The 24741-nt window shown below is 45.7% G+C and overlaps 1 protein-coding gene across 1 annotated transcript; it reads right to left on the reverse strand.

The window, feature by feature from the left end:
- Positions 1–1490: 1490 nt before the first annotated feature.
- On the reverse strand, positions 1491–23741 carry SPMIP3 (sperm microtubule inner protein 3). The gene is made up of 5 exons (XM_054576471.1): positions 23634–23741; positions 17963–18031; positions 11254–11349; positions 7598–7770; positions 1491–1781 (listed from the first exon to the last, which is right to left on the reverse strand). Exons 2-5 carry the CDS (start codon positions 18016–18018, stop codon positions 1687–1689), a joined length of 420 nt encoding a protein of 139 aa, XP_054432446.1. The 5' UTR covers positions 18019–18031; positions 23634–23741; the 3' UTR covers positions 1491–1686.
- Between the last annotated feature and the right edge of the window lie 1000 nt (positions 23742–24741).

Genomic DNA, 24741 nt, shown 5'->3' on the forward strand with positions numbered 1-24741 from the left:
GCCACAGGTAGTACCAAACCCTACATGTATTATATTTTTTTCCTATACATACAGAGCTATGGGCAAGTTTAGTTTACATGTTCGGCACAGGAAGAGATCAACAATAACTAATAATAGAACAGGATGATCATAACAATATACCGCATTGAGATTTATGTGAGCGTGGGCTCCGTCACCAACTATCTTACTGTACTGCACCCACCTTGGCCTCCTTGCGACAATGTGAGAACACGGAGCCTATGCGATGAGATGAAGTGAGGAGGAGACGCTGGCCTAAGGGCTGACTTCCGGGATGGAGTGGGGTCGTGAGAGGTTTCATCACAGCGCCAGAACGGCATGCAATGTAACAACCTAGGAATTGTTTATTTCTGGAATTTTCCATGTAATATTTTCAGACCACAGCTGACTGTGGGAAACTGACACTGCAGAAAGTGAAACTGTGAGTGAGTAAGGGGGGCGTCTACTGTAAGCTGGGTTCCGCTAGACGGAGGTGCTTTTGACAAGGACACAGTCTTCCTGAAATGCACTGTAGCTTAGATGGCATGTTAAACGTGGGTAAGGGATGTTATGTGCTACAGTGGAAACATACAGGCTGTTATGAAGGAGAACGTAACCTAAATTTGGGGACGGTCAGAGAAGGCCTTTAGTAGAATACACTGAAACAGTCGAGAAGGAGCCCTGGTTGGGGAGCTCAGTTGGTCAGAGTGTTCCCCCACAGGCGAAGGTTGCAGGTTCGATCCCCGGCTAGGACACATACAAGAATCAAACAACGAATGCATACATAAGTGGAATAACAAATCAATGTTTCCCTCTCCCTCTTTCATCAATAAATAAAAATTAAAAAAAATTAAAAAAAGGAAACAGTCCAAAAGGATGCATAGTCAGAGGGACATGACATCAAGACCCAGAGGCTGGAAAAAACTGGGAAAATTGAGGCAACTGAACAAAATGAGTGAGGGACTAGTGAGGCTGATGTATGGCAAGAAATTGGCTGCAGACTAAACCCAACAGCTAAATCTGTTTCGTGTGGAAGGAGAGGACTAGGCCAAAGCGTGAGACATGGGCTCAAGGAGGCATAATGAGAGCACAGGAAAATGCTGAAACCAGAAACACACACTCTAACTTCCAAAGTTCTGGATTGCAGGACAAGGTATTTCAAAGGGGAGAGGAGGGCCTATTTCATATATGAATTGTTGGCTTTATTTCTCTTTATTTCTTGACACCGGCCTCGTGTCTCCCTGCAGCCCAGAGCCGTATCTGGGTGTCTGTGCCCAGGGCGCCCGCAGAGCCTTCCTCCTGGGCCACAGCCCCAAGAGCTTTTCTGTTTTGTCTCTTTCTCTCAACAGTGATGCAGTTATTGAACAGACACAGTTATACTCTTATGCTGCCACGCAAACCATTGGACTGAGTGCCCGACGGTTTACTAGCCCCGGCAGTAGGACTAGTACTGGGGCTGAGAACAGGTAACGAGTCTCTTCCGGCTCGGTCTTCATTCCCTGCCCCAGGTCAACGAACTTAATCTGCAAAGAATTTGCAATTTATGCAAATATTTTAGGGTGGGAGCCATCTGGATACACACTTAAATTAAAAGCAGTTCTGCTATCATCATTTTAATCGAAAGAGTCACCTAAGGATGCCACATGTTTTGTTGGGTCGCCACAGTAACTCGGTTTGAAAGCTGTCACGTCAGCACCACCTCTTTCGGTGACAGCAGAACTCTGGCAGCGACGCAGCAAGTGGTCTAGGATTCGACGAGACCGTGGCTAATTTCTGGTCCCAATCTGGAATGAAACAAATGAATCATTTATTTTAAGACTCTTCTAAATTTTAACCCACTGTCATTTCAACAATTGTGTATGATAACAAAAGAATGGATGGGATTTACGAGAAAGGAATATGATGTAAAGGTATGAAAAAAAGGTTAGTCGAAAGGTGTGGCTCAATCTCTGATTCATATTTATTGAATTATGCAAAAATATAAATAAAATAAATCACATAAATTCTAGACACCCCCCCCCAAAAACCCTTTAAGCGTTACATTTTAAATGAGCCACTTTGCATCCTCTCTGTATCAAACTGCAGTCGTTACCATCCCTAAGTTCATACCCACTGGAGTTCTGTCATATTTTATATCCTCGTTTGTACTGCTAGCAGTTCTGCTTATCAAAACTGCAGGGTTCAAGGAGTGTTTGCGTCGATCACAATGATCATGCTACACCCAAGACCAAACCGTTTCTATGACAACATTGTAACAGAACGTTACATGTACACCGCCGTGCCCTGTATTGGGTGTTTTGCTTACATTAACTGTAATGTTCTCAGTAACCCTGGGAGGCCCACTGACATTACCATCACCTCAAAGAGAGGAACTGATTTGCCCAAATTTACTGGACTGGGAAGAGGAGGGGCCCACATCTGACCCAGGATTATCAAGCCTCTAAATCCCTAATCTGTTCACAGTTCTACTCCACCTCCCATAGCACTTCAAAAGCATCTAAAGAAATAAGCATTTCTTGATATGAAGAATGCATAACATTTCATTAACCCAGGGAGTATGACCAGAAATACCATCTCGGGAGGATTTTTAAAATCCCTTTTAATTGCATGACCCTCTATGTTGCCATTAGTAACCACACAACTTCTCAAGGCTTGTTGCAGATTTAATTAAACAGCAACTCTGACCTTGAGGATTACGGAGGATTCCAGGGAAATACAATAAAGTAGCTTAGAAGTGAGAGGAATCCTGCCCAACAGCCTTAGTGACCCTCATTGTAGGAGTTACAATGGAGCTGAATTATACCCATATTTAACCAGGAGAACTCAACGGTAAAGGTTCTCAGAACACACGACAAACTCGGGGCTGAGGGTTCCTTCGGACACTCTGTTTAGTGAGTATATATGCCTGCAGACTGTGGGTGCTATCAAGCCTGAAATACATTATACAGGTTTGGGGGTGGAAAGAACGTGTGAAATGATTTTTTAAAAATCCCCTTATCATTTGACAAAGTGAAATTACCATTCATGTGGATTTGTGGTGGTGACTTCTCTGAAAGTCGTTGAAAAATAAAATGAATGAATTGAGAACCATGGAGAAAACTCAGCCCATTTGCTGAGAAATCCCATGTATTCTAAAGACTTTAATGATTTATTATCATTTAATGTTACCACTTTGAACATTTAAGAGATTTTTCAAGGATAACTTTGATTATATGTGATAATTACCTTATGCATTCATTTTAGAACTTAATCCCAGTATACAATGCAATTCTGTTGTTTTAGGTTTCTTAAAAATATATTTATTATGACACATTCATTCTTGATCAAGAATAACAGCAAACATTTTTGAAGGTTTAGTCATTGTAAGCTTCAGTAATTCTAAATTATTTATATGAATATCTCAATTGTACAAGGCACATAGCTGTTTTTATTCTTTCTGCAAGTGAGAAAACCGAAGGTCAAAGAATATAAGGGTCACATTGCTACAAGTGCAAAATAAAACTATTTTGGAAGAGTGAGTTGTTTGAATTATTTGGCACCAGGGTTAGTGATACAAGGGCAGCTTCATATGAGGGGCAGCTTCATATGAGGGGCCGCCTAGGGTGTGAGTTCCCAGAGAACGGTCTTCCTATCTTCCGCTGTGTCTCACAGAGTCGGGGCTTAATAAATGCTTCCCAAATCAATAGATGAGTCCGTAGGTGCCTAGAAAGAATTTCTTAACCAATCACCACGATAATAATAATATATGATGTTATAATATGATTGTATTATATATAAAATAATATTATAATCTATGTTATGGTCTATAGATTATAATAATCTATAATCTGTTCAACAATTCCCAAATAAGAACTGAACATAAAAAGCAAGTCATTGCTCATCTAGACATGCTTTGTCCTTACACCTGATCGCAAAGATTAGTCAAAAGCTTACACCTTCATAAACTTAATAGTAAAGCCCTTCTAGAGACTCCAAGGAGTCAGCTTCTTGATTTAAACAAATGCTTAGTTCGGTCCCTGCTCTTTTCTCTGTCCATGCCCAGACTGGTAACATTTCTCTGTTAAGTCTCTGGCGGACCCTGCTCCCACCGACTGGTTGCTAAACTTGGCTGCGCGGTGGAATTACCTGGGGAGTTCTAGAAATTACGGATGCCTGTGTCCGCCCCAGCCCCGCCCGCCCGCCCCCCAGGAGAGTCTCACTGAATCCATACGGGGTACGTCCTGCCTGGGCGTGTGGGTTTTTAAAAGTGAAGGCGCGGAGGGCGAGAACCTTTAGCCTGACCACGGCCATTGCCTCCTGCCTCCGCACCCAACCTGGTCTCGCTCCGCTCCCCCGTGCCCCCCCTTTCTCCTCCACAGTTTTAATCCTGCCCGCTCCACTTGCCTTCAAACCTTTCAGTAGTTTTCCATTAACCTCAGACAGGAGGCCCAAACCTGAAAATGGCCTGGAAAGCCCTTGACCTTGCCAGCTCCGGCCACACCCTGCTCCGCCCTCGCTGATTGCGGGAGCCAGCAGGCTCTTATTGTTATTTCTGTTTAGTTCTTTCGCGTGCTCCTCTCGGGGGGCCCCTGCGCGCCCACCCTGGCCTCGGCTGCCTCAGGGAGCCCGGGACCTCTCAGGCCGACTCGGCCCCAGGGCTTCTACGGCCGCCGAAATGTATTTCTGCGCTGCCTCCCGGCGAAGCGCCCTGCACGGAGCCGTTTCGTGTCTGCCAGACCCTGGCACACGGACTGGCCTGCAGGCAGGCTTTCGTTCTTCACGGAAGGACTACGGAGGAAGGAACACAGATGCGCTCGACATCAAGTCTATCATTGAGGCCAACGGCTGTCGCCTCCAGAATCCGCCTGGAATCCATTCCTTCCTGTCCGTCTTCCCTGCGGGGCCCAGCGCCATCATCTCTGGTCTGAACGACGAAAGGGCTTCCTGGCGCGGCGCGTGGCCTCCCTCCTGTTCCTCTGCAAACAGCGTCTGACCAAGCAGCGGGGGGCGACAGACACATCGTGTCTCTGCTCAAAACCCCTCCCCTTGATCCGAGAAGAGAATCCGAGCACCGTGCCCGTGCCGTCCCCGACCGCCCGCCACGCCACCCTGACCTCCTCTCTCCCCTTACACAAGCCAACCCCCCCCCAGCTCTCAAGCTTCCACCCTAACCGTTCCTCTTGCCTTTGGCGGTTCCGTCTTCCTTCCCGGGGCTCAGCGGAGGTAGCAGGGAGGCCCTCCTGACGGCACTGGGAGAAGCTCCCTCCCGGCCCTGCGCTGCGTGACTCGGCTGGTTGCGCGCCGGTCCACCGAGGGAAAGGTCACCGGTTCGACTGCCCGAGGGGGCCAGGTCTCCGGTCAGGGGCACCTGCGAGAGGCAGCCGACCGACGCTTCTCTCTCACATTAGTGCTTCTCTCCCTCTTTTTCTCCCTCCCTTCCTCTTTCTCTAAATATTAACAAATAAAAACAATTTTTTAAAAAAGTTACCTCCCTAAACCATGCTCATCGCCTTGCGCAGTTCCCATACAGCCCCACTACCATCTCTAATTTCTTAAAAAATGTTCTTGGTTCTGTTCAATGTGTCCCACCAGAGCGCCAGCTCCAGGGCAGCAGCTGGCTTGTCTCCCCGGGTCCCTGGACCCCCAGCAGGCGGCCCAGCGTCCAGATCCTCACGGGGGCATCCCACCGTGACCGGACGGTTGCCAGTTTCCAAGGTGGCCGCCCCGATTCTCGCGCCCGGTGTCCGGGCCTTGTGCAGTCCGCGTTCACACCGCTTCCCGGCTGGCTGTGCGCCTTCCTCCGGTCCAGGCATTTCCTACTCCGCCGACGTGCATCTCACTTCCCATCTCCGCCTTCTGCCTCGCCCCGCAGGCCGCTGTCCTCAACGCTGGAGTCCGCCCGGCTCCCCGTACCTCACCATCCTTACTCCCACCCATGCGTCTAGTTGCATTGTCCCCATGAGCGGTGCCCCCGTTTCTTCTCCACCAGGCACACCGTACCTGTCAGGCCCAGCTCGGTCCCCGCGGGTGCCTGCTGCTCCCCCGGCTGTTGTGTCGCAGGCCCCAGTGATCTCAGCTGTGAACCTTTTTCCCCTACTTGGTGCTTAACTGTCCTCTGATGAGCCCATGGCTGCCTCACCTTCCCGATTAGAAGGTGAGCTCCCTGGGGCCAAGGTCATGGCCTGGACTTCCCTCCGCCTCCTCCCGTGGCACCTGGCCCAATGCCAGGGGCATAGTAGAGGGTAAATATTTAACTGCTTTGCTAACCATTCACCTGGTTCTATAGGTTTGGAAAGAATTATAAGGAAGGGAAAAACCTTTTGTGTCCGTCTTTCTAACAAGACTTCCTCCTAGTAGAGGAAGAACGGTCCGGTTTACTATCTATCACTTTGGAAACCAGAGACCCGCGTAGATGCTCCCATTTCAAGGATGCAGATTTCACGCTGGGTCAGGGTTGAAAAGACAAACCACGGAGCCTGTCCTGTGGGGACAGGAGCTCTCCAGGGAGCGGCCCTGCCCACCTCTCTCCTTTCCACCTGCTCCTCAGCCCTGGCAGCTTCTGTTCTCCCAAACCTCATACCTCCTTCCTCCACACCTCCACCCACACCCCACCCCAGCTTCTAGGACGGCCACCTTCCTGAGGCCTCCGATGGGACCCCAACTGCTACCACCCTGCACCTCTTCCCAGGATCTCCTTCCCCAAACGACGCAGACCCCAGCCTCCTCCCCACCCCCGAGCCGCTCCCTCCATCACCTCCCAGAACCCAGCTTGGCCCTCTTATCCCAAACTCTGCTGGCCAATCGCCGTCCCCAACGCAGCTTCGTCTATTGCCACCCCGGTCCCTTCCCAGTTCCCCCAACTCTGCCTGGTCCTGTTCTGTTCCTCCTCTTCCTAATAGCTGTTGTTTGTGCCCCCCCCCGACCCCGGGACCTGAGTCCCGGCCCCGCACTGGCATCCGTCAGGGGCTGAGATCTTTTCTCAGGCAACAAAAGAAGGAAGAGAAGTTCCTTCTCAAACTCCCCTTCCTTCTAGAAGTTTTTTTAATTTTTTAAAAGTGAATAGAAAGTGATTAAATAAAATTACTAGCCAAATAGTAGTACACGAGACTCTCAGTTGTGACAGAGGTCATCTTGTTTCAAGGTCAAGTGCAGAGCTTGGCCTGTGTCTGAATTCTGGGTCTGAGATGTCCTGGGTCTGCATCCTGCTCCTCCGGCCCATTGCCCGGTCCCTTATCCCGCTGGCACATTGTGCTGCGCAGAGAAGTGCTACATAGGGAATTTAGAATTTTTAAAGATGTTGCCAAATGTCAAATCATGGCCATAAAACCATTTAAAATAGGAGAGTGAGGAAATCAAGTTTCCTCAACAATATGTGAGGAGCAAGCAGACTTGCACCTGCTTTCTACCAAGGACGGTTATGCATTTTCATTCTTGAAGTCGGCACAGGGAGCTAGGAAAGGAGGAAGCAGCCCTTGGGACCGTCTTCTAGAGTCTTCATGTGCCTGGACACATACATGCCCACGCTTGCCCCTCCCCCGATCTTGACTGGTCCCAGACACGGTTGCTTCTCTGTGACCCAGGCAAGGTTGACTTCAAAGAATAACAGCATGACCTGACTTACCAATCTTGTAAAACGGGAGAGAATAGTCTCTTTGGTAAGTGGTTTCTTTATACCACGGTTCGGCAGGCTTTGAATGTCTTCGGAAACAAATATACCGAATGAGGGTTTGCTGGTCTAGTTGAGGCTGACATTGACTTCTTCTCTCGGGAGGAATTGCCAAGTCTGTGAGGGGTCTAAGTGAAAATAGAAAGAGCTTGCTGAACACCCTGTTGAAGAAAAGCATTCCATTTTCTCATCGGCTGAAATCCATTCCCACCAAGTAGCCAGGAGGCTACCAAGACAGTGTTGGCCAAACTCCCAGGTCCAGGGCCAGCCCTACCCGAGTTGTCAGGAGGTGGCTCAGGGATCCATTCCCTGTTCCTCCTTTGCAGCCCTCTCCTCTCTCAGCCTGCACCTAATCTTCCACTGGGTCTGCTCCCCGTACCCTCGGTCTTCCCCATGCCCTTTCCTACTGAAATTTTTCTCTGCTGTCTTGTTCCTCAAGGAACCAATGCTTTCTTTTGAGCAGACCAACCACTCTGGTGCATACTGGTGTCTGATGAACCTGGGATCAGTTGTAACTGTCTTGTACCCCGACTCAGATGAACACCCCGTGAGAGTGAAAGTAAAGAAGAACTAAAATGTAATGTGAAATAGCTCTGTGCACATATACATCCACTGTGCAACTCGTTTGAGGACAATTGGAGATGGCTGTTACTACCTTCAAAATGTACATATGTTTTGTCCCAGCAACTCCAGAAATTAGGGATGTCGACAAAGACAGCTCTAACAGTGCTCATCAAATATTTCCATGACAATAAAAGGAGTGGAAACAATCTTCATGGGAAAAAAACACTCAAATTACTTAGAAAATGATACATATACAGGGATACTGTGCCAACGTTAAAAGTGATGCTATAGAAATATGTACTACATCTTCTTTATCCATTCACCTGTCAATGGATATAAATAGATATTAAAAAGTATGAAATACTATTCAGCCATAAAAAGGAGAAAATTCTGCCATTTGTGACAACTTGGATGGACTTTGAGGGCATTATGGTAAGTGAAATAAGTAAAAGACAGATACTGTATGATTGCACTTATATGTGGAACCTAAAAACATCAAGTTCATAGGAACAGAGAATAAAATAGTAGTTGCCAGAGGTAGAGTTGGGGGTGAAGAAGCTGTTAAGAGAGTATATCTTAAAACTTTTCATGACAAGAAAGATAATTTGTAGTTATATGAGGTGACGAATATTAACTAAACTCATTATGGCATATATATCAAATCATTGTTATATACCTTAAACTAATACAATGTAATATGTCAACTATATCTCAATAAAACTGGAAAAAAGGAGTTTCAAAATCCTATCACATCCTATTTTATGTAGATCTGGAAGATTCTGCATGATTATCTGTCTCCAGGTGAGGACATTATAAGTGTTTTTCAGTTTTTAATTTTTTGATTATAAATGTTTTCTAAATATTTTAATAAATGTGTATTTTTAAATTATAAAATAGATGAGGTGAGCTTTAGAATAGGTGTAAAAATAGTCAATGTTGGGGAGCTTTAGGAACATCAGAATCCAATCATTTGGTAGTAAGACATAGTCTTGCTTGGCGGTATCACCGTGATTCTTACTTAAACGAGGTGACTGAAACTGCTTAGTCAGAACACATGATGTTTACACACTTGGGTAAACGCTTGATTGTAACGAGCCTTCTTTAAAGAGAGGACATTAGCAGCCGTGGAGTAGCTTGACTAAAGTTCAGAAAAAGCAAGAACATAATCCGACCATATGTGTGCCGTTTAGGGGGGAACAGGCGCTGGGTGGGGAGACATGGGGAAGCACCAGGAATTCCCACCCACTTCTTCTACTTTATCTTATTTCATGCTTAATAGGTACTTGGTCCTTTCAAGTGGCTGTGTTTAAATGGTGGGCGGGAACACTCCTTTCCTTACAAAAGCTTGGCTCCCATTGTCAATCAAAACAGGAGTTGTCTGATGGACTTGCCAGTAGAATCTTGTGAGTTTGGGTTCTGTGTGGCCTTCATTATCAGTCTAGTCACTTCTGTGCTCACTGCTTGCTTCTGAGCCAGATCCTGCTGATCGCTGTTAAAGCTAATCCTGCTGCATTTGCTGATAGAGCTAATCCTGCTAGACTGCCTTTGCTTTGGGTGTTTCCGTGGAACCAGAATATTCTCCATTGGTGTCCTTCTGAAGACAGGACTTTCCCTCAAAGGAGAGTCTCTAATCCTGAACAAATTATGTTGGTAGAGGAATGTATCTGGAGAGAGTAAGCCACCAGGGACCTATCAAGTTTTATACCATGACTACAAAAACTGAAGTTAGGATTGGTTCAAAGAACTGCATTGTATTCTGTTTTTTGAATTAAAAAAAAATTATTTTTGGCTTTGCTTTTCCTTGTTATTCTTCCCTAGAGTTCTTAATAAAGCCATTGATAGACATTTGCACTCAGTTTTCCCTTGAGGCTAATCCTGGGCAGGCACGAGTCTCATCAGAGCCGAAACAGTAGGTCAAGCTTCCCTTTGGCTGAGCCGTCCTGCGGTGGGAGGGCTGACGTTTGGGTGCAAGGTGGGGAGTTGGGGGGATCGCCGGAATCCACAGAACCCACGTGGACGGTGCCCTGTGGAGCTGGCTGTGAGCGGCCTGGCAGTGGGGGTCTGTCCCCTCCTTTCTTGTCTGCCCTCTGGCAGAGTACATATTTGAGTTGAAACAAAGGGCTTTGAACTGGAAATCAGAAAATGTGGGTTGACTCCAGTCCCTGCTTTTACACTAACCAGCTGGACCTCAAGCGAGATGTGTTGCTCCCCTGGGCTGCATCTTACTCATCTACTTGGACCAGAATGACCTTTAGAACTACTTCCAGTTTGGTCATCTATTCAATGTGGACTCTACGCTGCTTTACAGATGCCATGGCTCCCTTATCTTTATTTACATGGAGGATAACCAGGAGTTGACTATATTGAACCCAATTAAGAGAGAAAGGGAAATTTGTAAATATACCAGATAAACTCAAAGTAATAGCAATCATATGTTCAGTGCCTACTATGCTCTGGGATCTTATATCAATTTATTTTGTTTAACAGATAAGAAAACTGAGACCCAGAGAAGGGATGAAAATTGTCCAAGATCAAACATTTCCTAAGTTACTCAAATTGCTACTTATAACTACTGTGGTTTCCAGTCTCTGCAAACTAGAATACAGCATTGAAGTACCTTTGTTTTTGTTAAAATTACATCCATAAAGGCAGAAACCATTTAGGCCAAATTTGTGATTTTACTGAGAAGGAAATGGAGACTCAGAAAGGTTAACTTATTTGGCTAAGTTGGAACTCAAAACTCGTGATGTTTAAATGTCTTAGATAATTTAATAAACACCCACATTGAGTGCTGATTATAAGAAAAATATATGTTCTTTAGAGAAAATCTGGACAATAAACAAAAAAAAAAATGCAAATACCAATAATCTCACCACTCACAAGTAAGTTAATTTAGTGTATTACCTTTTAAACTTTTTGTGTTCATTACATAATAATTATTATTGTTCTCATTTGTATTATTAGAAAATGTGATTCCTATTTTAAAAAATTGATCATTCTAACTTTAGTGTAATTTTTGAGAATGAAGACTTCGGGAGGAGTCTCACCTGGGAGGTTTCTTCGCACTGTAGTCAAGATGGACCCTCAGCAGCTGCGCAGGGAGGTAGCCCTGCAGGTCCTTCCCTTGGCGGCCAATGAACACGCTGGCGGAGGAGGAAAGGGGTGGGGAAGAGCAACGATTACAATTCATTCTGTACAAAAGAACACCGGCTGCGGTCTTTGGTCTTTGTCCCCACTGCCTGGCACAGCACCCCTTGGATTTCTTTTTCCACTTTTAATGAATCAATTTATGTTTTGTTTCAAGATGTACTTTTATCTATTTATTTCCATTACAGGTGACATTAAATGTTATATTACTTTCAGGCGTCTAGCATAGTGATTAGACATTTATATAAGTTATGAAATGATCTCCCCGATAAGCCCAGGACCCACTGGGCACCACTCATAGTTACTACAATGTTATTGACTATATTCCTTTTGCTGAATACTCTCGGACCTTCTTCATAGGAGTGCCTTTTTCATCCATTTTTCAGGATTCAATTTTCAGGAATCATAAGGAAATATTTGACAGTTCAGGTATGAAGTTCAAAATATCAGGAAAAAAATAAAAAGATGGTTTTTAAAACCAGTGGGGCAAATGTCGAAAATTGTTGAAAAGTGGGAATTGAAAAATGGGGGGTGTCTTAAAGAAAAGAAAAATGGGGGTTTCTTATACTATTTTTTCTACTTTGGATATATTTACGAATTTTCACAAGTTATTTTTTTTTTTAAAAAGCAATCTGCTCATTTTAAGCATATTGGGGCTAAAAATGAAGAAACACTGCGATGGCCTTGTGAGTCGAAAGGGCTGGGTCGGGAGGAAGGCGTGACGCGCAAACCAGAACCATCAGGTGAAGAAGGGCCGGAAGCGCTTCCGGGGCATGATGGGCGGCCGGGTGCGCAGGGCGGAAACGCAGCCGCGCGGGGAGAGGGGGCTGGGGGAGGGGCGCCCAGGCCTTACGTTTTGAAATACGTCTCATTTTAGGATGAATTACTCTTCCTTTTAGATTGTAGTTGTGCGTTCTACGGACGTTTTAAAACTATGTGTACTTGCCTTCTGTTATTTATAGATTTTATGTCGAAGAGCGGTAGGGACACTCACGAAATATTTGTTATATAAAAAAGGGACTGTTGCATCTGAACTGTTGACAAGCACCAATGTAGGTGATAGGGAATCTTTGTAGGATTTTTTTTCTTTTGGGTAAATATTTTATTTATTCATTTTTAGAGAGAGGAGAAGGCAGAGAGAAAGAGAGGGAGAGCAACACTGACGTGTGAGGGAAACATCATTAGGCTGCCTCTCGCCCTCCCCCAACCAGGGACCTGGCCCGCAACCCAGGCATGTGCCCCGACTGGCAATCAAACCAATGACCTTTTGATTCACAGGCCAGCACTCAATCTACTGGGCCACACTGGTCAGAGTTATAGGATATTTTTAAAGATAAATGACATAAGACAAGTTTTATTTTAGAACGGTTTCTGCAGGTGGTGGAGGAAAACAAATTCGAGGACAATCTGACTCGAAGTAGAAAGACGGGTTAGGAGACGATTAGAGTGACTGAGGTGAGACACGGCAGAGCTGTGAGCTCTGTGTTGGGGAGGGTGGGGGGAGGGCTGAGGGAAAGGATGGGGAGCTGGGGTGCCAAGACAAGCATAGGCTTCAGGCACCGGGGAGAATGCTGCCGTCCCCAAGAGAGGGCACACAGGAAGACGGCATTGTAGGGAGGATGACTTTGTAGAATGTGTGACATGTGCGGTGTTTTGAGACCCCCTGCAGATTTTGAGCACTCAGTGGGCGCCGTAAGGATTCAAGAGGGAGAGTCAGCGGAAGGCAGCGCACAGGTTTGCATGAAGTAGCTCACCAGTACGTGTTGGATAATAAATGGAAACTTAAACTATGCCTCCAGCCCAAACTTCCTGTATCGAATGCATACAATCTACCCTGTGCTCCCTGCGAGGTTCTGGCTGACTCAGAAGCAGTTCTTGTCCTCAACATGCTCACTATGTGTTGAAATCGTGATCTAAATAAAGGTCAATGGATTGAGAAGAGAGCCAGGTGTCTAGGGTTTGGACAGGCAAATAGGATGGCGAAGAGGTGCCAGCTGAGGGCAATTTCAGAAGTCAAGACTTGCACAGACTGACGATCAGAGCGGAGCGTGTGGGGACCAATAAGTCCTGGCTGTTTACTGGTATGAAAGGCAAGTGCTGTGAGCAGGGCGCGTCTGTTTGTCTATGCTCGCAGGACCTCAGGGAGCTCCGATTTTCAGAAAACCCACAGGCTGTCTGGGCCTGTCCAGTGGTTGGGATAATATGACCGAGCCCTGGATAGTAAATAACATGGGGGGGTTAAGTCATAAGAAGAGAGAGGAACTGGCACAGTAATAGGGAACAAATGACATGTCTGAATGCACGGGCGTGGACACCTCGCTTTCTTAGGCGCCCGTCCAGTTTCTGGAGCACTGTTGTTGCAATGGGTACCCCAGGGCCATGCTGCAGTGCATTCGACTCCAACAGATATTTCCAAAACGGCGCTGGCTTCTCACGGTTGCTAGGCTATTTGTCCAAACACCGCCTAGACCACGGATTCTTCAGTAGGGTGCACACAACAAACACCTGCTGAATAGAGGCAGTAACCTCGCACTGCTCCTTATGAGACGTCTGTACGAGCTGTTTTGAGGATGGAAGAACCTTTCACCAGCACCACCATCCGTCCCTTGGGAGAGTCTCTTGGCAGGTTTTGGCTCCAGAACAGAGAGTGGGGCGTGTTTAAGCAGGTGGGGGGCTGGCCAGGGAAGCAGGTCTGGGGAATGAAGAACGGCGCACTTCGCCTCCGACTCCGACTTTCCAGCCTCTCCTATGTGGCCTTCACCTCGTTGGGAAGAAGGCTTCCAACGAAGAGGTTTTTGGAAGAGAACTTTTATGTCCTAAGCGGGAATGTCAGTCAGCCCCCGCCCTCTCCCAAGGTGGAGCGGATGTGGCCAAAATGGTGAATGACTAGAAAAGCGCGCGCTGGCTCTCCAGGCCTGGCCAAGGGGCCCTGCCTGGCACTCCCATCGAAGGATGGACTTGGCTTTCAGGATTCTTGAATCATAGGTGGGGGAAGTAGAGGAGGGCACAGGAGGATAAATAGTGATGGGAGGAGACTTGACTTGGGGTGATAAAGACACAACACAACATACAGATGGCGTATTACAGAATTGTAACCCGAAACCTATGTAATTTCATTAACCAATGTCACCCCAATAAATTCAATAAAAAAGAAAGAAAAAGATTCTTGTATCAGTTGTAGAAAGGCTTTTGCTTCTGCTTGGATGGGAGCAGGAGTCCGCCTGTGTCTGATTTCACCATATATTATTTAGCCGTCCTGGACAGCTTGCTTCTGGGAGGTGAAGTGTTCAGTTCAGACAAGAGTAAACCTGTCCCCTGGGAGGGTGGATGTAACTGGAGCAGGATCTGGGCTCAGCCACAGACAAAATTCAATACCCACAGGGGCGGTCAGGAGTGCTTGTCCCTCAACAGCCTGGCCCCATGGCCCAAGGTAGCTGTGTCACTGTGACTATGCAATATAATTCTTACTATGAAAATTCTAATGTAATTTGTACTATGAGAATTCTAGTATAATTCTTATTATGAAAATTCTAATATCATTCTTATTATGAAAATTCTAATATAATTCTTACTATGAAAATTCTGCATGGTCACTACTACCTGTGCCTCCTGCTGCTTTACAACGTGTCTCTGCAGAGATGACCTCACCTTGCCAGGTAAATATTAACACCTGGTTGTGGAAGAGGAGACTGAGGCTCAGAGAGGTTAAGGGGACTTTCTAACATTACCCATCTAATAAACTCCAGAGCCACGAATCAAACCTCTCAACCCCATATTGCTTCCAGAATCACCTATAGGTATATATGATTACTTTTTTCCAAAGAGCTCAGCGCTATTTTTGTATGAACTCCGTGATTCCCTGACCTATGGGCAGACAGGAAGTAGATGTATTGTACAAAAGGAAAAGGAAAAGAAATAAAGACACAATAGTGTTAGCTGGAAGCTGCTTTCGATTCAATAAAACAAACACTCAATGTATTTGACCAACACCTGTGCATTTTTTCAATTCAATAAAGCACATACTGTGGTGTGTTTGCAGGGAGCTAGGGATATAGTGAAGATAAATATCTTCTCTCCACTCCAGAGTTTATAATCTGGTGAGGAAAGCCGTACTCAGGCAACTAATCACACACAGTGTCGTTGGTGGGGCCCCAGTCAGGAAACTGAGGCTCAGGGGGAAGAAGTGGCTCAGTAAGGTCATGAGCTTCTAAAAATGGAAGATGAAGACCACCACGCGGGGCCCTTCGTCTCCCAGAGTCAACCGCCTCAACCGCCTCCGCGGTGTCTCTCAGGAAGCAGGGGGCATGCTTCGGTAGCATGGCGGCCATGTCGTCATCTTGCTAGTGGTTGCAGAGGGTCAACGAGACACTTGGGCACACCCTGCTGCCCAAGGTGCCCCGTCTGCGTCAGGTGTTGCGCTGCCCCTGGAGCGGCCTCTGGACCTCTCAGAGACAGCTTCAAAATCAATGTTTTTACCACCCACGCAGATTCTTTCTTCGTTTCTCTTCTACCCCATCCTGAGTGCATTCCACCAGAAGTGATCTTTTTGCGAGCATCCTGGACTCTACACACCAATATGATACCCGGCCCTGCCCCTGGGTGACACGCCTGTAGCTTGGGGTCAGCACAAAAATGAAATGCTCAAAGGCCCTACCCCGGCCCCCGAACACCCAAAAAAAAAAAAAAAAAAAGAGACAAGGGGTGGGTTCAAATCCTACCGCTGCCAATTACTTACTGGCTATGGGGTCTTGGGGTGTCGCTTAACCACTCCGTGCCTTAGTTGTCCCTCCTCGTCTGTACCTCACAGTTGTTGGGAAGATTAAATAAGCTCATATGCACTTAGCACCATGCTTGCCACAGAATAGAGCTGCATGAATGTTAACTATTAGTCCAGTGGGTGAGACCAACAAGAAATAAAGTAAGTTGTGATAATGGCCATGGCGTCCTGTTTCCAAAGAGTGTGAGATGGGGAATAACAGAAGAGGAGAGGTGGGCAGACAAAGACCTTCTCTGCCCAGGGGTGTCAAGGAAGAGCTCTCTGAGCAGCTGACAATGAGCTAGGCCCGCTGGGTGCCATGGGGCTGGTTAAGACAGGGCAGGCCAGGGTAGGGGCAGGCAACCCAGGGAGAAGGAACACGTCCCAAAGCCCTGAGCTATGAAAGCGTGTGGCCTATTGAAGGAATGGAAGAGAGACAATGGGACTTGGGGGAGCGGTCGGCCAGCCTATGGAAGGCTTTGTAGGCCTGGCAACGAGTTTGGGTTTTATGCAAAATGCAATGATTACGAGGGTTTTATGCAAGGAGGCGGTGGCTTTGATCTGATTTGCATTTCACGAAGCTTGCTCTGGAGAGTAGCTCGCAGGGACAGGCATGGTGGCTCATATAGATCAGTGTGGCCGTCTCAACCACGTGGTGGCGATGGAGATGGCGAAAGTCATTCCCATGGGCGATCTATCCTGGTGGCAGGATTGAGGAGCTTGCTGATGGGTTGGACCCACTCTTGTGGCCAACGTAGAAAGTAGACAAGACCTTGCTCCAAAGGGAATACTGAAGGCGGGGCGCCCAGTCTACCTCCTTGTGGGGCCCTGATGAATGACCACAGAGAACCCAGCCGTGGGACTTCAGTGCCTGTCACGCCATGTCCCACCAAAATTCTCAGGCTCCCCACGGGCTGGCTCAGGCCAGGCCCAGGGACTGACTTGGTTCCGTGAGTCCTAGGCAACAACCACAAAGGGAAGTTTGTTTCCGTTTCCCCAGGAGACGAGACCACAGTTAAATACGCCCAACTGTGGACAAAACAGACCTCACGCACATATAGAAAGACCCAAGGCCTGTGGGAGACAGAAATCAGGAGACACTGGGATCCACCCTGCTTCCTCCTCTTGTGGCCTCGCAGAGGGAAAGGGACTCTTAAAAATATCTAGGAACCAAGCATCCTTCCCTTACCTCTCTCCCTTCTTCAGTAATTTCTGGAAGAAAAAAAACCTTATCTTTGTTGACTAAATATTGTTAAAATGAACTAAATACTAGAGTAAACATGAGGCTTGCTCAATCCCATGAAGTGAACGGGACTGCAGGGGGCTGACCCCAAAGCCACTTGCTGTGTGCCCCAGTTTCATAGCTTGTAAATCTCTGCAGATCCCATAGCTGGTGGTGAAGGAAGGGTGTATAACAACTTATAGATTGTTATACAATCTCTCCCAGCAAGATGAATCTAGGGCAATAAAACATGCCTAGGGCTTGTTATTCCTAGGCCATGGATGAACTTGGAGAAAGGGCGAAACTCGTCCCTAGTTTCTGCCTGTGCAGTTACCCCCCACATGGCAGAAGCATTAGAGCTGCTTGAGTCTAGGCAGTGAAAATGGCCCCCCATTCTTCCTGCTAAAGCCCTTCCCAGGAAAAACCAATATCCTTCAGTCCTTTGGGAATTTGGAGTTGCATGTTCGCTTGGATTCTGCCTTGAGTGTGGGATTTGTCTTTCTCTTTTTAGCAACTAAATCCAAAGAAACATCACTGGACCCCTCTGGCAGCAGCCGCCTGCCAATCACAGAGCAGCAGGGGGAGCGATTCCAGTTCCCCAGGGCCCTGTCTGCACCTGGAAGAACGTTACCTGGGTGGGATCTCTGGGCGGCGGTCAACGAATTCTCGTAGCTGGATGGCAGACATGATGCATGGGATTCTGGGGGAAAAACGCGAAGGGTCACACAGCAAATTTATACACATCCCCAGGTGTGAGCTATCTAGAACTACAAAGACCTTCTTGGAAGTAGCAGACTATCTATCCATAGCTTCTGCTAGACTATTTTAAGAAATAGACTAGTAAAGGAGGAAAAAAAAAAAAGGCAAGCATAAGCCAATGCATTCAGATATGCTTTTCTTTAAAACAACAACAACAACAACAACTGTGTCAGTTGGGCACTTAGCTTCCCTTCTCATGCTTGTTAGGGTGCTTTCCCACTGCACAAACTTTCAGGCTGAGCACTACATTTTCCAGATTCCCTTGCAGCTAGAGTTCTGATATGAATTAGATTTCTCCAATCAGCTATACTTGAATGAGACCTGGAAGGTGGAAATGAGATTGAGGCCATTTCTTGCTGTTTTAACTTTTTCTACTGGCAAGCTGGAGTGTGAAGATAGGGCATGCGTTTTTTTGCAGCGGAACTCCATTGCTCAATCTCCGGCGTTGGAAGTGTCAAGAAACAATTGCATGGAAGGCGGCAGCTGAGCCCTGTGTTTGTGAGTGGGGAGAGGTGGCTGCAGTGGCAGTGGTGGTGGCTTTGGGAACAGGTTTTTTAATTCAGTTGTCCTGGAAGCAGCTTCCTGATTAGGGCATAAGTAGCTGCTTCCATGATGGTTCAGTTTATGGAGATGTTCTAGAACCTTCTTGGAGACCTTCCCCAGAGTCTGCCTCTCCAGCCCTCCCAATGATTTTGTGAGCATCTCAGTATCTACATCAAACCCCTCCTCTTTTCTGTACTGACCCTGAACTTAAATATATATATTTTTTCTGGTACAAAATTTCATATTGCATATGATTATCTACTGGAGAAGAAGACTTGTCACAGAAAACCACTACCTCTAAATATGCGCTTGAAAGCATCAACAACAGGGAGGGAAACTGAGTGTCTGGGGGACAAAAGAGGGAGAAAACCTTACTTTTTGCTCACTTGCAGTTTACCTTTTGTGCTCCTTACAAATGTCGTAGTACGTGTATGTATTATACATATACAGTTATACACAGCCTAACAACAGGGATATGTTCTGAGAAACACATGGTGAGGTGATTTTGTTGTACAAACATCATAGAGTGTACTTATACAGGCGTGATGGTACAGCCCAGCACTGTAACTGTATGAACTAGACTTGTACACAGCAGGCATCGTCGCAACCATGTGAGTAATGCATTGTGCCACAATGTCACTAGGTGGTAGGACATTATGATCTTATGGGACCACCATCATGTATATAGTCCATCATTGACCAAGACATCATTGTGTGGTGCAAGATCGTACAAAGATATCTGAGCCTCTGGTGAACATGAACGGGGCAAACAGCGTAGCAGGAACACACTGGATTGAGACCCACATGACCTGTGGCTGCAGGTACATGTCCCTTCTGAAATTCATATGCTGAAACCCTAACCCCAATGTGATGAATGGTATTAGGAGGCGGGCCCTTTGAAAGGTGATTAGGTCATGAGGGTGGACTCGTCTTGCATGGGATTAGTGTCCTTATAAAAGGCACCTAAGGGGAATCCCTAGCCCTCGTCCCACCGTGCAAGGTCACAGCAAGAAGTTCATCTTCCAGAGCCATGGGAAACAAATGCCTGTTGTTTATAAAACACCCATTTATGATGATTTGTTATAACTGCCCAAATGTACTGCGGCCCCTGACAATCACAGTACCTGCCTGGAGGGTTAAGCGAGGCAATAATGTACATGTGAGTGTTCTGCCATCTAAAAAGGCCTTTGAGAAGAGAGATAGGTGTTCTACGTGTGAGCATCTATTAGGCATTAGGTGATGTGTGTTAATGCACATTGACCTCCTAGCAACCTTGCGAAGTATTACCACTATTTTGCCAACAGGAAGTACTGAGAAGTGAAGTAACCCGTACAAAGCCACTGAAGAAGCAGGAGTGAAACCACTTGGCTGCAGAAACTTTGATCTTAACTGCAATTGTTATATTGAAAGTATTGAAAGAACCACAGGACAACCAGACCATCAGCCAAAATAAAACTGGGATGACCCGAAAGAAGCAGGAACCAGGAGGAAGAGGGGATTGGACGAAGGGTGTGATGCCTCCCTCTCTCCCCTTTTATAGCCCAAACTGGACTCATTGTGCACAGGCCAGTTAGCTGCTTCATTTCACCTCTGTTTTTTAAGCAACTGGAAACAGTTCAAACAAGATTACATTATAACAGAACAGTGTGGCAATCCAGTAGAGCCTGTTCATTATGTAATGTGTTTTTGCTTTTAGCACTGGTATGATTATAAACCAAAAAGAAAGGAAGAAAGAACCAAAGAGAAAACCTGAGCCGACACGACGGAGCTCTGCAGCAGCAACAAGCTGGAGAGAAGAATGCAAGACATTTGGGACACGTGTGCTCCTGACCAAGACAACAGCAAGTGTACCTTTGATGACAGGGTGGTTGCTCAGAGGCTACGAACTCCGAATCGGCACCGCAGCCCCAGGTCGCCATGCGCTGGCCACGCCAGAAGAACATTTTCAGAGGAACGCACAACAGCCCACAGAGTCTAAGCGGGAGCCCCCGGCAGGATCGGAAGGCCGTCTGGGAGTGGCCCCAGAGCCGTCCTTGTGCATATTTACAGAATTCCTCCACCACGTATGTAAGGAACACCAAATCTCACTTCCTCTGATTAGTTACCATCTTTCAAGCACCTAAGAAAATGTAGTTTGCAGTCAGATTTTTTTTTATTTTTTTATTTTGGGCATTTTATTTAAGTTGGGCTGAAAAAATAGATTCATAAGCATCACCAAGTACCCACTTTTATTAACCTATGTCACCCCAAAACATTCAGTTTAAAAAGAAAAAAATAGATTCACACACCAATTCTGAATGTGAGAACTATGAACCGACGTTAAACTAGCCATCGCCTCTGCACCCACAGCCAACACCCCACAACCTTTGTTCTGTCCACTGTGAGCAGCCAAAACTTCCATCTCCTTGAAAATATATACATGTACATTTTTAGTTGCCTTCTTAGACAATTCTTCCTCAGATGTGCCCCAAGTAAAATCCTTCCATGTGGGATTAGACCAGGAAACCTTAAACATTTTCCTTTTTTTTAAAAAAAGACCTGAAAACATAATATGATTAGAGTAAACAAAAAACAATTTGGGGAGATTTGGGCATCCTCCTGACTCTTATTTAGGGAAATTGCAGCCACTTTCATTAAGTAATGCTGGCTCATAAACCACTGCGGTTAGACCCCCCAGGGCACTGAAATTAAACTGTAATAACAGAATGTTTTATTGCGCTGATTCAGAAGGTGAACTAAGGTAAATGAGTAACAGATGCATTGCAACAAAGTTCCCCAGAGTTAGTATTCAACATGCTGACTTCAGAAACAAATATATAAGATTTATTTTGTCAATGTTCTCAGCAATTTTTTGGTATTACAGAACATCTTGTGGATCAAACCAGAATTCTATAAAATACGAGAGTATAGTCAAAAACCTGATAAAATCTGCCCATCGATGGGAAAATTTCTTAAGAAACCATGAAAGAACTTTCTCAGCCTGATGAGGAACATCTGAAAAGACCCACAGCTAACATCATACTTAATGGTGAAAGACTGATTTCTTCTTAAAATGAGGAAAAAAGCAAGGATGTTGCTCTCATGACTCCTAGTCAACGTAGCGCTAGAAGTCCTGTCCAGTGCAGTTAGACAAGAAAAGGAAATAAAAGGCACGTCAACTGGAAAGGAAGAAAATTGTCCCTATTTGCAAGTGACATCATTGGCTATGTAAAAAGTCCTAAGGAATCTACAAATAAACTAGAACTAATAACTGTTATTCATAAGATCACAGGATACAAGGGCAACATATAAAAAATAATTACATTTCTATACTTCCAATAAAACATTGGAAACAAAATTGAAAACACAACTGTTTACAGTGGCTAAAAGAAATAAATATTAAGTATAAATCTCATGAGACGTGTACAGCTCTGTACGCTGAAAACTACAAAATCCTGAAGAAAGGAACCAAAGGAGACCTGAGAGACGCCATGCCGTGGACTGAAAGACTCAACATAGTAAAAGTGATACTTCTCCAATTGTTTTACTCAGTACAACTTTCTAGCATGACTTTTTGTAGACAAGGATAAACTTATTCTAAAGTGTATTAAAACTGTACACTTGAAAGAAACTTAATGCAATTTTATTGACCAATAAATTTAATTAAAAATAAAATAAAATAAAGTTTACTTGGACAGGCAAGGACACTAAAATAGCTAAAACAGTTTTGAAGGAGAGCAACTGCACCCAGCAAGTAGGGGATAGGAAAGAACCAGCCCTCAGCTAACCTCTGTTACCTACCGGGCATTTTCTATATGTTATTTCATGTAACACTCACAAGAGTCCTGAGAGTTTATTACTATCCTGAATTTGTGGAAGATGTGAAATTACACATTTAAGCTCACACAGACAGTAAACAAAGAAAGCCAGAGCTGTCTGACGCCAAAGCCCACTGCAGTGCCACCGATGCATTGATTCACTCAACAAATACTTATTGATCAGCTCCCATTACGTGGCGCTGTGCCAGGCTCTGGGAAAAGAGCGTTTAGTGGTCCTGTTATTTATGTAGTGGAAGAGATGAGGTCAGACGTTACTCATAGAGTCACTCAAGTCAACGACATGCAAGCTCAGTAGCTGCTACCGCAGAATCCTTTAGCAAGTTCCCTCTCAGGGAGGTGAGGGGCTGTCTCGCACGCCCCCAGGCCCCCTTCAGACTTATAAAGAAAAAGGCTCTGCTAACAGATGTCACCTTTGTGTCTGCAAACCTGGACATTGTCCCTGACGGGAAGCTTTCTTCCCGGAGATGGGCTTTCCCAGGTTTAGAAAACATTTTTCAAAATTGGCATCTATTTTTACGCCAGGAAAGAGTTAAAAATAATGTTTGTTTAATCAAAGGTTGGGTCCTCCCCCTACCATATCAGATGGAACCAACAGTAATTACCTAGTAATCAGTTTGTGAACCTCAGTGATATGATAACTAGCAAGTTACCGTTTACTTAATGTGTCCAAAGAAGGGGCAGAGGCAGGATACTGAATGACGGTCTCAAGACTCTCATATTATTTACTTAGTAATTTTGGAAAAATTTGAGGTATAATCAGAGAGAGGCATTTCAACTGGTATATGAGAAGAAACAATTGATTTCGTAAATGTATACAGACCCGGGGTCCTGGGGGGCCCCCTTTCTTGAAGGTGTGGCATCAGTACTCAAAGTTTGGGGAAGTTGGGCCTGTGGGGAGGGCCACGCCCTAGCGACCTGACATGGCTGAGAAGGTTTGGGGGCAGGGCACTTTCCCAGCTGCCTTTGTTGTGAACTGGTGGTTAGAAAAGGGTTGTCAGTAACTGAGTTACTTTGAAAACGCTTTATTGCTTCTGTTTCCTCAGGAAGCCCATCTTCCCAGCTCAGGCAGGAGGGTTACCCACCGCTTCCTCCCCTGCGCCCTCCCCCAATCCTACTATGAATTCTGCTGCCTCCTTCTCTAGTCTAAAGTCCACCCGTCCCGCCTTCTCGTCTAAAGTCTACCTGTTTTTTAGGTGCTTGTTCAAGTCCTATATCATCTTCCACAGCTTCTCTGTTTTGATTTCCACATGGCCTGTTGCTTGCCTCTGAATTCCCAGAGCCCTTGATGAATTCTATTGTATTTTGCGTAGTGGTTTCTAAGACCTTTCGTCATTGGTTCATTGGTTTCTGGATTCATTTATTAATTCTATCATTGAAGAAACTAGTTAATGAGTGACAACTTGGGGCCAGGCTTGGTCAAAGCTCTAGAGCTTCTCCAAAGAAGGAGAAAGGAGTTTCATGCAGTATCTTGCCTCTCCAGCCGCAGCGTGAACTAGATGTTGGACCTGTGTTGTTTGCGTATCACTGGCTTCCCTCCCACAGTTCTTTCCTATCTCACTATTGTGAGAAGTGTTTCCCTTCCAAGGAAGGGCTCTGTGCATCCTTTGGAACGAATGGATAAATTTAAAAAACCCATCAATCCATCAACTCCATACCTTAGTAATCTAGTTAAAGGTTTTTAGGCTTTGCTCTGTTTGTATCATAGAGAACCAGATACCTTAATGTAGGTACACCCCGTTTCTAAGAAAAAAGAAACGTTGAGCTAAAACTATTCAAATTATTCAAATTTGAGAATGAATCTTCCCTTTGTAAAGGAATTCTTGGCTTTAGAAAAGGTTTGCCACGACATTCCTTGACATGGTGAGCTCCTGTCTCTGGAACATTCAAAATGCAACCAGCTACTTAGTAATGCAGCCGCGAGGTGGGAGGAGAGGAAGGTATGGGCACAGCAGCTGGGCTGCAGTTACCTGCTTGGGCTGCCGGGGGTGGAGATCTTCTTGCTTTTAAAAACCAGTCTTCTGAGGACAGCAGGCCGCCTCCTGGTGTTCCTTGTGCAGCATGGGCACACTGCTGGCTTTTGGGACTTGATCCCTTCACATCACTCAGAGGGCATTGTGATGCGTTCTGGGTTAAGAAAGCTCTGCTAGGTAAAGCCTTTCAGGCTTTGGGCTTAATACGAGTATGGGTCCTTTGGTTTCTATGAAAACCCAGCTGCACATGAAAGAAAAGGTGGAAATCAGAGTGGAAAGAAAAACCAGGTGGACAAATAATCCAGATGATTTAATCACTA

The sequence above is a fragment of the Pteronotus mesoamericanus genome, unplaced genomic scaffold (genome assembly GCF_021234165.1).
Source record: "Pteronotus mesoamericanus isolate MK-2021 breed Mesoamerican mustached bat unplaced genomic scaffold, CSHL_Meso_final contig_347, whole genome shotgun sequence".
Classification (NCBI taxonomy): domain Eukaryota; kingdom Metazoa; phylum Chordata; class Mammalia; order Chiroptera; family Mormoopidae; genus Pteronotus; species Pteronotus mesoamericanus.

Coding starts and splice junctions, on each gene's coding strand:
- SPMIP3 (XM_054576471.1), bottom strand. CDS start 18,018: ATGTCTGCCATCCAGCTACGAGAATTCGTTGACCGCCGCCCAGAGATC. Junction 11,350..17,962: donor CGCCCAGAGATCCCACCCAG/GTAACGTTCTTC, acceptor CTCCTCCGCCAG/CGTGTTCATTGGCCGCCAAG. Junction 7,771..11,253: donor AGTGCGAAGAAACCTCCCAG/GTGAGACTCCTC, acceptor ATTTTCACTTAG/ACCCCTCACAGACTTGGCAA.